The 15,436-nt window shown below is 46.0% G+C and overlaps 1 protein-coding gene and 1 pseudogene across 2 annotated transcripts in view; one reads left to right on the plus strand and one right to left on the minus strand.

Annotated features, from left to right (window-relative positions):
* PLA2R1 (phospholipase A2 receptor 1) overlaps positions 1-12,821 on the minus strand; it is a 194,510-nt gene extending 181,689 nt beyond the window's left edge. For both annotated transcript variants that reach the window (XM_037849248.1, XM_037849247.1), the window contains exon 1: positions 12,489-12,821. In XM_037849248.1, coding sequence (XP_037705176.1) covers positions 12,489-12,594 — 106 coding nt within the window. In that variant the 5' untranslated portion in view covers positions 12,595-12,821. The remainder of the gene's footprint in view (positions 1-12,488) is intronic.
* On the plus strand, positions 237-609 carry LOC119544111 (annotated as a pseudogene).
* Positions 12,822-15,436: the final 2,615 nt, after the last annotated feature.

Genomic DNA, 15,436 nt, shown 5'->3' on the forward strand with positions numbered 1-15,436 from the left:
TCTTCTCCCAGGAAGGGTACCAGGCCAGCTGGCACCCAATGTGGGCTGGGAATGTCGGGCGCTTAGGCTCACCCGTTGCCGAAATAGGAGGCATGTGTAGAAAGGAGGGCTCGAGTTATTTATGCCTAAGTCCTGGGACAGGATAGGAAGGACCCAAGTGGTGAGGTTGGTTTTTAAAAAACCTCTGTTTTATTAATAAATTTCTCATCCCCGTCCCAACCTCAGACCATCTGTCCGTCATGGACCTCGCCAAGACCTGCTCCAGCTTCCAGTCAGACCTAGATTTCTGCCCAGACTGTGGCTCGGTTCTACCTCTGCCCGGGACACCACATACAGTCATTTGTACTTGCTGTGGCTTCGCCATCAATGTGCGGGACTTTGAAGGGAAGGTTATGAAGACCTCATGTGTCCCACAAACTGGAAACAGCCATGCCTGTGTTGGTGGAAGAAGGACCAGAGTTCCAAGGGCCCGTGGTTGACAGACGCTGCTCTCGATGAGGTCATGAAGGAATGGCATACCACACCAGATAGATGCACTCAGCTGATGAAGGGCAGACTGTCTCCTACACCTGTACCAACTGCAAGGTCCAGGAGAAGGAAGACTCTTGATCTTTTTTCTCAGCTACTCAGCAATGCCTCCCTCTCCTCTTCCTTGGAAGGTGAAGGATACTGGGTCTTTAGATCTCCTGTCCATCCCCTCTGGTTGTAATGTTTTGTCCCAGAAGGAGTATCAGATCCTCATGTGGAGATTGCCATTGCCCTCAGAGCACACCTACTCTTAGTTGAGTTTCCCTTAGGTTATATTTCTCTGTAAGAATATGTCATTTACAATCTGCCTTGCTGCCACAGGAATTTAAATGGGCTAACAGAGATATATTTGTCCTTTCAGCAAATATATCAACTGCAAAAGATAATATAAATTAGTAGTATGTGAGAAACAAAAAGGGGGAGAAAAAATTAGAACCAGAAATGATGGTAATATAAAAAAGCAATTATAAGAATCCTCACTTTCCAAATCTATTTGACTACTGAGTTTAGGAAAACAAAAAGTGGAAGTTTGGATAGTGAGAATTCAACTGAAAATTTAACCAAATCTATTTGGAATATAAGTTTGGACAACAAAAAACTGATACCAAGTGATACCAGCACATACAGGTGAACAAGAAATTACATAAATGGTAACTGTGGTCTTTTAATTGCTCTTGAGGTAAATGTAAAGTATATATTCTTTGTAATAAATTCACATATAGAAAGGAAGAAAGAAATGAAGTCCAAAGTATGGGGAATCCCACTAGTCAGAGAAAACCAAATGATATATGTGCATGTGAATATATATATATATATATTTTTTTTTTTAATGGGTCTTACTATACATGCTGAACCATATCTTGCTTTTTCAGTTTGAACCAAAAATTTACAAAGGAAATAGAGTCCAGAAATAATAAACATTTTCAAATTAAAAAAATATATATGAAGTGGGAAAGAGGTGGGTGGGGTCATTTTATGCAGGAACTTGAATTTCATTTAAAAATTCTTCAGATGAAAGGGAATTTTGGAGGTAAGGGAAGGCACAACTCAGGTAGCAGTGTGAAAGATGATTCGGGGTAGGGAATCAGTCAATGAAAACATTTATTGAGCATCTACTGTGTGCCCACTTCTGTTTTAGGGGCTTAGAATATAGTGGTGAAGACAAATGACCAAGTTCCTGCCTTGGAGGAGTTCTCCTTTAGGTAGGAGGAGATGAACAGCGCACAGGTGGACATGGAGAACAATCTGGAGACAATTCCCATGTCCCAGCAGGGGAGACTAAAGGTGCTGATGAGAAAGGAAAAGAGGGAATGGTCTCAACTCCAATCACCAGAGAGAAATTTCAAAGAACTAGAAGGATTTGGTAATTGATGGAATGTGAAGATTCTGGAAAAGGTGGTATAAATGACTTGCTTCTGGCTTTAGGGATTTGATCACTGACACATGCTTGCCAATCCCTACCATGCCATGAGGCCATGAGGCTCGAGCAGAAAACCTGGGGCTATTGTTACAGTCTGATCCAGCTGCTTGAACAGTGCCACTGCAAGGTAACCATAGGAAGCTACTCTTGAAGCCCTCCCACTTAACTTTTTGGTGCCACTTCTGATCACCTCCATACTCTTTTCAGTGTCTCCTACTGCTTCTCCACACCTCTTAGCTCAAGGAAAGCTAATCTGGCTGAGCTTTCTGGTATTCAGTAAATTACACCATGATGGCAACCATCTAATCCAGCTACACACATAGAGCCTCTGCTTCCGTTCCTCTCCATGTCAGGGGAACTGGAAGGACAAGTTCAAACGCATGGATCACAGCAAGCGTAATGTTTAAGACAAGCTATTAGGAAACCACAGCTCACCTAGTGCAATCCAATTTCAATCTCCTACCAAAGTCCCCTGAGTTTGAAACCTCTCCTACTCCCTCAACCCACACAGCCAGCTCTGGGTTCAAGCACTTCCTGCCCTGCATCAGCCACTGAATCTGTCCGCTTCCTTGCTGTCTTGACAGCATTTCAGTTTTGGCAGGGAAGGGGTTCACAGGGAACAGGGAGGGTCTCAAGGCGAGTCCTGGGCTTCTGTCCTGAGATGTACTGCCCTTTTCCAGCTACATACATTTGGGTCCGTCTTTGCCTGTCCCATCTAGGGAACATGGATTCGGATCTGATTGTGCTGCTTAGACAACCCGGTAGCAAGAAGGGATGTTGTAAGCTGCTCAATCAAGTCCTGTTTGTAGTTGAATGATACCAAAAATCTGGGTTCTTACTATAACTTTCTAAACCAATAAGCAAGGAAGTTCCTCTGCTTGCAGCAAGCAGCATGTGCATAGTACCTGAAAGAACAAAACCACAGAAGAAAGTGAAAGGTGTGCCTGCCCTTCCTGCCCCTCTCTGACCAACATTAGCATTTTGTACCAAATCCTTTGAGATTTAGTGTATGTCTCTTAATGGTCTGACTGATAGCACTAAGGATGCCCGTGGCTTCCTGTCAAATGCTTTCTATCAACCAACTAAAAAGTTACCTAAGGACATTTTTTAAAATGTCCTCATCCTGTCTCAGAACTTCCTTCTCTTTCCCTGCCCTACCATTGTCCTTGATTCTGAGGCTTCTTTATTCTCCAGCAGCTTCTGAACCTAATAATCGCCACCTCCACAGGCCCAGGGGACCCCTCTTGCTACATCTTTTTACATGTTCATTCTCTTCCCCTTTTCATTTCCCTTTCTGCCTAATCTCCCCAAATTGCTGATCCAAGTTCTAGGAAGTGAACAATATTCTTTCTCACATAGGAAAAATGAAACCCAGCTTAATCGGCTCCACAGGCTCCAGTTTTGTGAGGATTCAAATTGCCTGTTACGGATCCCTTACGAGGTGGGTGAACACTTCCCGACTGTCCTTGCCTCCCTCTGCCTGCTCTTGTTTCCCCCCCAGCCCTCACTCTCTGTCCTTCTCATTTGGCAGTGGCTGACCTTGCAGAAAATCTTATCTTGTTTAACGGTAAGGGACTCTCTTCCAAGGTTCTTGGCCATACCTGATCAATGAATTTTTGAACTGAGATAAAAAGATTTTTCTTTGTTTTAGATCTTGGTTTATTCCTCTCTTCCCATTATTTTGGCCTTATTTAACCTGAAAGTACCTAACAGACACTGCTTGTGCTGAAACCATTATTCACAGAGCTCTATTATCATTGCATATACTGTGTTGAAAATATACCATCTCAGTCACCTGGTAACCTCCTTACAAAGAGCAAGTTATGACAAGACATAGTAAGACACAGCTGATGGGTTCAGAACATTGTCAAAATTCCCTCACAAAGCCTTGCACTTTAAAGCCCTGGGAGAAATGACTCAAAGACTGGGTCACAAAAACAAAAAAAAACAGAAAATAACTTCACCCACAACCAAACAACTTTGGAAACGATGTCACATTACTGAAAGCAGAAGTATTTTCACTGAGCTACTCATCTTAACTGCTTTGAGAATATGCCCACTTCTAAAATATTACATTTACTTAAGTGGGAGGTAGAAATCTTTAAAAAAATACTTTTACTATATTGTTAGTCTCCATGCATCTTATTCAGGGCTGGCTACATAATTTGCAGGGCACAGGACAAAACAGCTGGGGTCAGGAATGTCAATCCCCCTTCTCCATGGGTTGGCTGCCCCAACCCACAGTAGACAGGAGATACCCCCAAAGGACTGCAAACTTCTTGTCTGTCACAGTGAGTACCTGGATTGGGGACAGGTGATTAGTCTCCATCAAGTCCCCTCTGAGCTTGCAGGGTACTGCCAGCCCCAGTGGGGATGCCCCCACCTTGCCCCACCTAAGGAACCCACCCATGGGGGGTTTGCTCCCAGGCCCCGGGCCTTCCCCTCCACCCAAATGTGACTCAGTTACCACAATGGGTGCAGGGCAGCAGGCACAGGGCTGCTGAGAACCTACAGGGGAGGCAGGGAGGTGACAAGAGGCTGGATCGTGCTTGACCTGAGGTTCCACTGTCTTGGGACTTCATGCCCCAAACACAGATTCAAAGATAAATTGATTAAGAATTTCAAGACAGCGACTGCAGAGCATTAAACCCTGAGCATGAGGCCCTTCTGAGATGGGGTCCTGTGTGCCTGCACCAGTCACAGGCCCATGAAGATGGCCCTGTTCTTATCTGAATGAGGCTAACACTATTGAAAAAAGACTTTGGTCAACAAAAAAGCACCTCTTTTAGGGTAGAACTACTTGAGGCTAGAAGAGTATCTGTCTTGGTTTCCCCATCTTTAATAACAGTGTTGGTCTCACTGGATCCTTATAAGGATTACCTCAGTCACAAGGGTCACTTTGTAAATGTTAACAAGAGTAAAAGCAAACCTTCACTTTGAACATGGATGGAGCAAAATAGCAGCAAAATAAGACAACAATGGTAAAGTTCAATAATCACTTTGAATTTCCTGTTAATATGTTTATAATTGAAAAGGAAAGTTCTCAAGAGCAGAATGCCAAATGCTTGTAAAGAGTAAAACTTTTTTGTTAGCATATTTCTTTGGAACTGTAGTGGTCTGGAGAGTATCATAATTAAAAGTCATATGGCCACGCATGAAAGCAGAAACCTCTTGTCTGTTTTGTTTAGCTCTGTATCACAGAACCCAATTTATAGAAATTCTAATAATATTCCTCCATTTTTCTTAAGTGGCTTTGTAAAATATTTTTCCCTAAATGACTTATTAAAGTATTTATAAGGTGCTCTTTTGTTTGTTTCTTTCACGAACTATAATATTTCTTTTCACATTGGCCAAGGCAAAATATAATTTATGTTCTTAGCTATGTATCTCCTAAAAGGCTTTCAAGGATAATTTCTGAAAGAAAATGGAGTAAAGGGTCTATAAAGGTCTCAAATATATTACTTTGATAGATCCCTATGAGGAATCACTGCATAGGGATGAGCTCAGAAGAGGCAAAACAAAGAAACCATTTTTTTCAGAAAATCTGACATAAATAAGGAAATTGTTAGGCTAAGGAAGGGGGAGCTAAGGAGACAAGAAGGCAATCTGTGTGGGTCAAACTTTCCAGACACAGGCTTGAAACTGTGACAGTTACTGTGACAACCAACAATAAGAAAAGAAGTAAGAAGATTAATGAGTAAAAAGGACCAGTAAAACTGGAAATCTATGCTGACTTGCAAAGGCTGGTGAGGACCGGAGCCATTCAGAGTAGCTGGGAGGAGATAAGTCGGAAGTGGAAGAGATGCTGAGAGACGCTGGGCAGACACAGGAGAAAGGGGGTCCAGTTGCCTGGAGCGATCCATGGCCAGGAAGGACAGCGAAACCAGAATCTGATCAGGCTTCTACTTAAATCCCAAATCTCCTGATTAGGAGACTGGCTAATTGCCCAGAGCTGCAGGAATTGCCTGGAACAATAAATAAACCAATAGCTTTGCACATTTCTGCTTTGTGAAAATATGCACTCCCACATGTGGAAGTATGGGCTTGGGAAGGGAGGAGCTGCAGACCAAAAGGCTGGTATATTCCATGCTGCCCACAGAGTAGGCGTAAGCTATTTTGCCCTAATTCACCTGCAAATAAAATATGGGTATGTATTAATATTATCCACCTCACCGGGTTGTCGTGAGGATTAACTGTGGTGATACAAGTCAAATGGCACACCGTAAGCACTCCACAAACACCAGATGCTATTATGAGCGGAAGAGAGGGGCAGTTTTACTTTTGGGTCAGAAATGGAAACAAGGGGAAAACCTCAAGGCCACAGTTCCTCCGCACTGCTGCTTCCATGGGATGGCTCTTACAAACCTCTTTCAGAAACCCCTCCATGTGGCACTCTCGTTTCCCGTCCTCGTCACTGGCGTTCACCACCCCAAGCCTCTCTTCCCGCATTCACTAAAGCCTGGGCACCAGCAGGCTCCCTGATGTCCTCCACGCCCCGAGACCTTTCGCTGCCACATGAGGACTCAACACTGTGGCCCAGTATTCTCTGTGCTACAAGTCATGACCCGTGAGTGGGTCATGAAATCTATTCAGCGTGTCTTGACCGGCATTACAAAACAAAATAGAATAGAATAGAAAAATAGCAGCACACTTGTGGTAGATTTGTGTCCTCCTAAAAGATCTGTTGAAGTCCTAATCCCCAGCACCTGGGAATGTGACCTTATTTGGACACAGGGTCTTTGCATACGTGATCAGATTAAGATTAGGGTGGGTCTAAACCCAGTGACTGGTGTCCTTATAAAGGGAGGGAGTTTTGGAGACACAGACACAGAGGACATAGACAGGGAGGAAGTTCATGTGAAGATGCAGGCAGAGATTGGAGGTATGCTGCAACGAGCCAAGGAACGCCAAGGACTGCTGAGAACCAGGAGAAGCTGGGAGAGAAGCGCTGGACAGGTTCTCCCTCAGCACCCCTAGAAAGAACCAACCCTGCCATCACCTTGATTTTGGACTTCTAGCCTCTTCTAGCCTTTCACATTTTCTGGAACAGTGAATTGTTGTTTTAAGCCACCTAGTTTGCCATACTTTGTCACGGCAGCCCTGGGATACTAATACAATACCATACGAGGTACAGGTATGTGCCAGTTTGTACATATTATGTCCCCCAGAAAAAAGCCATATTCTTTAATGCAATCTTTTAGGGGCAGAGGTATTAGTGTGGATTAGATTGGAATCCTTTGATTGAGTGTTTCCATGGAGCTGTGACTCAATCAACTGTGAGTGAAATGTTTGACTGGATAATTTCCACAGAGATATTACCCCACCCATTCAGGGTAGGTGTTAATTGGATCACTGGAGTTGTATAAAGGAGTTCACAGACAGAAGGACCTCAGAGCAACTGAGAGTAACATTTTAGAGAAGTTGCAACTGAGGGACACATTTTGAAGACAGCTGTTGAAAGCTGACATTTTGGAGAACGCCATTTTGAAACTCAACCTGGGAGCAAGCAGATGCCAACCACATGCTTTCCTAGCTAACAGAGGTTTCCCGGATGCCAATGGCCTTTCTCCAGTGAAGGTACCCTATTGTTGATGCCTTACCTTGGACATTTTATGGCCTTAAGACTGTAACTTTGTAACCAAATAAACCCCCTTTATAAAAGCCAATCCACTTCTGGTGTTTTGTAAAACAGCAGCATTAGCAAACTAGAAAAAGGTATTTTTTAAATGAAACTTTTGTTTCAGTTATACAGATGTGTGGGTCATGATCTAAAATGTATTTCTTATTGTGGTTCACTGGCAAAAAGTTCTAAACTCTTTCAACTGCTCTGGACTTTTGATTCCTGACTCCTTCGGCTCTGAGGACTTCTTTCACCTGTTTACTCCATTTTCCTAATTCCTCCTACAACCACACCTTGGATCTCGTCACTGCTGAGAATGGATCCACTTCCCAAACTTGAAATTCCCACTGCATAGTTACTGTCCCTCCCGTTTTGCCACCTCTCCCACCTCCTAATTTCTATTAAGTCTATTTTTTTTTTTAATTGTCTTCTTTTTTGACCCTTATGTACTTAACCCAAACTTTCTGCTACTCAGTATTCCTACTGGGACTGGTTTAGCTCAGATCATCAGCATCTTTCTTCTTGGGCTACTGCTTTAGCCTTCCAGATGGTCTCCTTGCCACTCTACACAACTCCAGAATTACCCTCTGCAAGTCCTGGCCTGACCATGGATTCCTAAACTTAAAAGTGTGATGTTTCCCCTTTTGCCCAAACCCCTCTGCAGCAGCTGCCAATCCACCTGACTGGAATTTTTTTTTTTTCCCCACAAGCAGAGTGCCTCCAGCCTAACACTTCACTACTCCATCTCTCCCCTGCTTTCAAAAACAGACCTGTCCTTGCTTCTTGCACTGCCCATGACCCTGCTCTGGGGACCTGCCCATCCACAGTCCCCAGAGGGCAGCATCCTTGTGCACAGAATGGTCTGACCTGTCCCTGCCTACCCCCACCCCTGCCATGGCGAATTAGCCAGGGGAAGGCCTCTGATTCCAGAGCAGAGCACATGGACTGGCCAGATTGCTGTGAGGAAGGTGGCCAGATTCCTCTCTGGGGAAGCAGAGAACTCTCCCCAGGAAGCTGTGGGAGCTACACATGAAAGATCCTAAAGTTAAAGCAGAGGAAACCAGTTAACAGAAAGGAGAACCAAGCAGGACTACCAGGTAGCCTCTGAGAGAAAGAAACAGAAGAAGTGGTTACTTCATTCCAGAGACCAGTTCCTGGTTCCCAGAGGCCTGGTGCTCAAGGAGATCTGTCCTGGGATCACCGTGAGTTCCTCATACACTTACAACCAGCCCTACATTTACCTGAGTGAAATGTTGGGGCCTCTTTCCTTGCAACCAAAAAGCCCAAACTAGAACTTTCAGCTCACTGAACTTCTGTTGCCCAACCCGAGATTCTGTGCCTTTGCACAGATTCCATGCTTTCTCTGGAACGCTCTATCTCCTTTTTCCCACAGGGCAATTACCTAGTTATTATCCTTTACCACAACTCAATTGCACTATTGTGAGTCTCCAGTTTCCCAGACCAGTCCCTCCTCTACATCCCTTTAGCACTTTGCTCATCCTGTTATCATAACACCCACCACCCTGCTTTGCAACTGTCTGTTTCTGTATCTGTCACTGCACTCTTAGCTTCTGTATCATATCTTAGTCAGATTTGTATCTCCCTGATCTTGGGAGGTAGGTGGGAGATTCTGCTGGTTCCCTACCCACACGCCTGCCCTGGAGGTCACTCACCTGCAGACAGTTCCCACACTCTGTGCCTTTCACCTGAGGGCTACCAGGCAGGCCAGAGCACCAGGAGGCTAATGTCCCAGGAGCCACCCTCAATCAATGGAGGATGGAATCTGGTGAATAAGTACCCCAGCTTCCTGTCCCCCTCTGAAGTATGTTCTACACAGTCCTTCAGAGGTCCCTTGTGAAACTGAGCCCTAGCTGCCGACAGTAGACGTCTTCTCTCACCTGTCTTGCTTCCTCACTCCCTCACCACCCTTTCTGTGATAACCTCCCAAATAAACTACATGCACCCAAATACATACCCCAGGGATTGCTTCTGCGTGAACCCAAACCAAGATGGGAAGATAAAGCACAAAGCGTTCAACAGATGGTGAACGAACAACCGAGGCCTTTAGCCACCTTCCCCCTACCCCTTTCCCATCCCAAAGTATCAAGAGAAGCCCAGTTTCACTCTATTCTCTTCTGATGGGATTCCATGGTCAAGTCCTTAGACCTCCACCTCATCAGCACCCCACTTCCCTTGGTTGCTGGTCCTTCAGAAGCACCTATCCCACCATGCCCCAAAGAGTGGTAGTGGGAGGGCTGAATACTGCAGGAAGTTAATCTCCTACTATGTTGGCTGGGGTTAGTTCATATTTCATATTCAAAATTTTCAGCCCTCAATGTAGCTTCAAAGTCCTGTTACTTGCCTCCAACTCATTTCATTTAGCATCCTCCACAAGACTATGCCCACCTTTCACCAAGATGCCCCACCCACTTCATTCCTCCCCCTGCTCTCCCAGTATCTGGGCTACCTAAATGACTTAGGTCATCAAGTTTGTGAAGACTTCTTGCTAGGAGACTTCAGATTCCAGACTGAAGAAAACAAACCACCATGAGGTTCCTGGGTATAGTCAACCAGAGGTGGGAGACAAGCTCCAGACATTCCAAATTAAGTACTGGGCACAGGGCCAAAAATAACTGTTGCAAGGCTGCCAATCTTTCAAAGTGGCCAGAGGAAGAAGGCTCCATGGTGCTTTCTCAACAAAAGGAACAACACTAGGGTAAATACTATTATTAGCTCAGTCTTTTATCGATGAGAAAGCTGGGGTACAGAGAGGTTAAGTAACATGACCAAAGTCATACAGCTAGTAAAGGGCAGAGACAAGATTTGAACACAGTCTGTCTCCAGAGCCCATGGACTTAACTGCTATATAACATTCATCTACTGATTTTTTTAATACAAAATTATTGATAAATGATGGAAAAGTCAGCATAAAACCATCCATCATCTGCTTCCCAAGGCTAGGATGCTTATAAAACATTATCAGATCAATCAGTGATACATATGAAACAATTCTGGAGAAAAAAGCTTTGTAATCTGCCTCACATCATAACATATCCCTTATAAGTGGAGATGAAACTAAAATAGGTATGTATTCTTCTGCTAGCTGCTCTGAGAATGCCTATCATGGCAAAGGGTGAGTAAATCTGGTCAATATGAACACTGTGGTAAACTGAGGCATCCAAAAACATGGCTAACTACATGGTGGCCTACTCCTGCATCCACAACTGAAAAATGGCGGGTTGGAGAAGACAATGTCTCAGGTCCCTTCCAACTCTAAGATTTTGTTTTCCATCTTCGTATGGACAAGAAAAACTTGATTTCAAACCCATGTAGACTGTGCTTGAATTCCACTGATATGTGTGACTGGAGTCAGGGAGGGGAGGGAGCCTGTGTGAGGACTGTTAAATTCACTGCCACACTATCTCTGTGTTCTTTAGAACATTAGCTGCAGCATTTTCATATCTGAAGAAACTCTATGAAAACTATATCAAACCCCTTCAGATTTGCAAACTGTCATGTGGAGGATACAGGAGGTTGCAGATGTTTCTAATTTTGGAGTGTTCTTCACCACTAAGAAGGCACTGATTAGAAATCAGGCCAGGACTTGGGTCTGCTATATATAGAAAGGGATTAGGCAGTCAGCACTAACCCTGGCTTGGAAATCCCTAGCACAGACCCTCTCAGTGGCTCAGTCCCAGCTTCTGTCCTGTGGGCTGCTACCCTGTTCTAGAAATCTCATGATCAGGCAAAACCCACATTTTAAACTGTTAGTGGGAACTGGGAAGAGCCTCTCCGACCTTTGGCCTCTTTAGTATAAGAATGGTCCTATTACCCAGCCTTTTCCCGATAAGGCCTCCCAGGAGTGCTGCAGATTGCACCCCAGAAGGACTGCCTCAAAAACTGGACCTAGTATGTTGAGAAGGAAAACAAAACAGAAGGAATGCAGACAATGATCATACCTTGTTAAAGCCCTTCCCTCCAAATTTACCCCCAAAGCCAGGAAAGGAAGGCTGCCTAGAGGCGCCTCCCCATTTATTTAATTTCCTGCTACCTCCCTCCTCTCTCCATATATGGGTCTCTGCATTTAGACCCGGGCTTCTCTGCCTCAGGGGCCGTCTATACCTTTATTCAAGAACGTGGGCCCCTGGAGGGCGGAAACCTCTCCTCCTTTCTCTTTATATGCCCCACGTGTGTCTTAATGTGTAGTAGGTTCTCAATAAATGTTTGCTGAATTGATCCGTGGGGGGGGGGGGAGGTGTTGGGGGTAACTTTGAAGGATCTCTCACAATGGCCAAAGCACCTGCGTGCCACGGGCCTTAGAAATGCTCTCATTTGATCCTCAGTGTTCCAAGGGAAAACCCTCTTTTATTCTGATGGGGTAAACTGAGGAACAAAGAAGGTAACTTGCTTGAGGTCACACAGCTCATCGGGGAGCTCTCCCCCATCTCGTCTGAGAGGCGTTAACAGTGATCAAGTTTTCTTTCCAAGGTGGCGGAGGTGAGAGGTCTGGCCTGGGGCCACTCCTCAGGTGACGGCGCACACAAAGGAGCGCTTGCTTTGAGAGACAAGATGTAAAGTCCTTTTGCCTTAATTTGTCCGAGAGTGTTCCTCCCAAATAAACAACTCTCTCAGCAAGTTTACGTTTGGAGAAGTCTCCTACCGTCCTATGGCTGGCTGGTCCCGGGTGCCCGAGACTTCGGCTAGAGCCCAGGCCCCGCCCCTCGCCGCGCCCCTCACAGAAGCCGGGAGGATGCGCGGCAGGGGAAGGGGATGTGGGGCCCACCCGGCTGCAGGGCCTTCTCAGAACTGCAGACACGCGGCCTCAAGACAAACCCGTCCCCCCTCGCCCTCCTTCCGCTCCTCTACCACCCCCCGTCCCCGACGTGCCGATCTCGTCCTTCCAGCCCGAGGGGCACTCACCCTGCCACTCGAGGACCCGCTCCGGGGAGAGCGCTGCCGCTGCGCCCTGGCTGGAGCCCCGCGGCACCCCTAGCAGTAGCAGTAGCAGCAGCGGCGGCGGCGGCATCGCTAACCACTGGGCTCGCGGCGCGCCTCTCTTCGCGCCCACACGGGCCTGCGCCGCACGCAGAGCGCTCTGCCCCTCGGCGCGGGAGGCGGACCGCGGGTCCCTGGCGCTCCACCCCCGCCGGGAGCCTCCCCACCCCTGCGCCCTGGCGCCGCGCTCCACCACTCTGTCGCAACAGTGTGCGGACACTAGGGAGCCCTGGGTTGGGAGTCGGGAAAGTCGCGGAGTTTTTCTCCGCCCTACCCACTCCGGCTTGGGGAAGGAGGAATAAGAGGGGGTGGATCATCTGCCCATCCCAGAAATTCCTGCCTTTAGGGTGGAGAGAGAGGAGGGATGAGGCCCCAGAGTACGCTCCTCCCGCCTCCAGCCGCGCTCTTGCCTTCCTGAGGAAGGCCGAAGAGGAGTAGGGATTGAGAGAGTTGAAAGTCACAGGAAGTCTGACATCTGGGTTTACAGATTACCCAGATTCCGGTAAACACTGCGGGTTTGTCAGGAGGCAACTTAAAGTAAACCGAGCTTCCCCCTGAGCTCACGTGCTTCGGGAGCGCTTTGGACCTCTCCTCCGGAATGTGGAGCACTGGACCCCCCTAACGTGTTCTGTCCAGGTTTCCGTCCTCCTCACTCCTGAGGAACCCCGAGGCCTTTCTATTGTTGAACTCATTTACATTTTAAAAGAATCCCGCATCTCCTTTCAGGCCCCTAACCCAGTAAAATAGCGGGGTGGTGGGTGGTGAAGGGCATTATTCCACTTTACCACCCCGCCCCTAAGTGATTTGCTCAGTGTTACTCCTTAATGTAGTAAAAGGTACTCCCTAAACTAGTAATTAGGAAAACTCTGACCGGAATGCAGTCCTTCTAACGTTAGTAACCAGCAGAACACCGGAAGCATTTAATATTCGGGAGTACAGGCTAATATAAGACCTTTCCTAAATAGGAGCTTGTCATTAGTCATTAAAACATAAGATAGGGAAGAAAACTAAGGGAACCTTTAAAAAGAGAAACAGTGATGGGATCTTGGAAGAATTGCCTTTCTCAGCTACCTATCAGCCAATACCAACCCAGTATTTCTGAGTAGATGTCTTGGCCTTGTTCCCCTAAAAACAGAGCCTGGGAGGTGATCTCAGACAAAGAGGAAGTTGAAGGTCAGAATGAAATAGGGAAGAAGGGAAAGCAATTGCCTTGGCCATGGCAGAGGCAACAGGTGCTTAGTATTGCAGAAACCTCAGAAAGTCTCAGAACAGTCTGCCCTAGTGACAAAAGGGAAAAACATTTATCTGTAAGCTCCAGACCCAGTTGGTTAAGGTGATGCTAGGGTTATTAACTTCTCTGCACACTTCTGCAGCAGTGGCAAGCTTCAAGCATAGTTCCATGTCTTGGTATCCAAGAAGCTCCCACCCCCGCCCCTGCTCCCCTGCCCCCTGTGACAGGTGCATGACATCACCAGAGATGAGGTGCTGTCAGTTTGTCACAGATGGAAGCTGAGGGAAGCCTGTGCAGAGCTGGCTGCAGTAGGAGGTAGAGCTGAGGAAATGTAAATGTGCACAGAGGGTCCAATGTGTATAGTGGGTATATAGAACAGCATTATTTGTGGAAGTCAACATCCTTACCTGGAAAGATGCAGAAAAGAGAAAAAAAACCACATGGTTAGAGTGAACATGCTTGTTGGGAGACAGTGAGGAGGTGTGCCTGCCTGCTGGGGCAAAGGGCAGCTACTGGGGCACATTGGCAAATGAGGTTGGTTAGGACATTGGGCTCCCTCCCACTGGCTGTGAGGCCTGGATGAGTCATTTACCTGCTCTGGGCTTCAGTTTTATCTTCTGTATTTAAAAACATCACCACAACAAAAGCACAGAAAACCTCCCCTGACCAAGCTGATGATATTCTGAAATACCAGAGCTATGAATATGAGTAGGATAAAGAGAGGTGGGAAAAAAAGCTACATTTCATCTTCAGAGCAATTAGTGTAATGAAGAGAGGTGATGACAGCTTCCTGGCCTACCGACTCTGTATTTCCTATTCAATAATTAGAAGATCCAGAGCTAGTTTTTCATCTCTTCCTGAAGCATTGCGGCTTTAGAGGTGAAAATCTGTGGTAAAGAGCTTTTTGGCCTTCGAGAAAATTTCACACACCCCAGTCTTGTTTGTATTTCAGATTTGTCAGGGAGCATAGTGTAATGGTTAAAAGTGGGGGCTGTGCCACTTTCCAGAATGTTATTTAAACTTCCTTAGCCTCAGTTACCTTGTATGTAAAATGGAGATGATACTGTTTGCTTCATGGTGTTATATGAAATGAGATGATGTATGCAAAGTGCTTAGCACAGAGTCCAGCAAGTTGTAAATGATTGCTGATGGGAGCTGTGAGTGTGGGAGGGGGTAGGGCAGCACGCAGGAGCAAAAAGAGCTCAGAAACAAGCACTATAGAGCGCTGATTGATAGTTAGGTCTCCCAACTCTAGCCAGGAACAGTGGGGTAAGGCTCTGCACCTGCCAGCCTTTGTATGTTTTCTCATTGTTGCATTTATCATTTCGAATTAGAATTTGTTATTGATTTATATTTTCCACCTGAATGTGAGTTCCTTGAGAACGGACTATATTTTACTTATGTTTGAGACTCTAGGGTAGTACAGTTCCTGGCACTTTATCTCTCCCAAACTATCTGTTGAATGAGGGAGGGAGGGAGGGAAGTAAGGAAGGGAGCAGGGAGGAAAGGAGAGGAGGGGAGAGAGGGAGGGAGGTGAAAGGAATATAGTAGGTGGAGTCATTTGAAACTTAAGGAAAATATTAAAAACCTTGGGTTGAAGGAAAACAGTGAAAAACATGCAGGGATTTAAAACTCACTTAAT

The sequence above is a fragment of the Choloepus didactylus genome, chromosome 9 (assembly GCF_015220235.1).
Source record: "Choloepus didactylus isolate mChoDid1 chromosome 9, mChoDid1.pri, whole genome shotgun sequence".
Taxonomy (NCBI): Eukaryota; Metazoa; Chordata; class Mammalia; order Pilosa; family Megalonychidae; genus Choloepus; species Choloepus didactylus.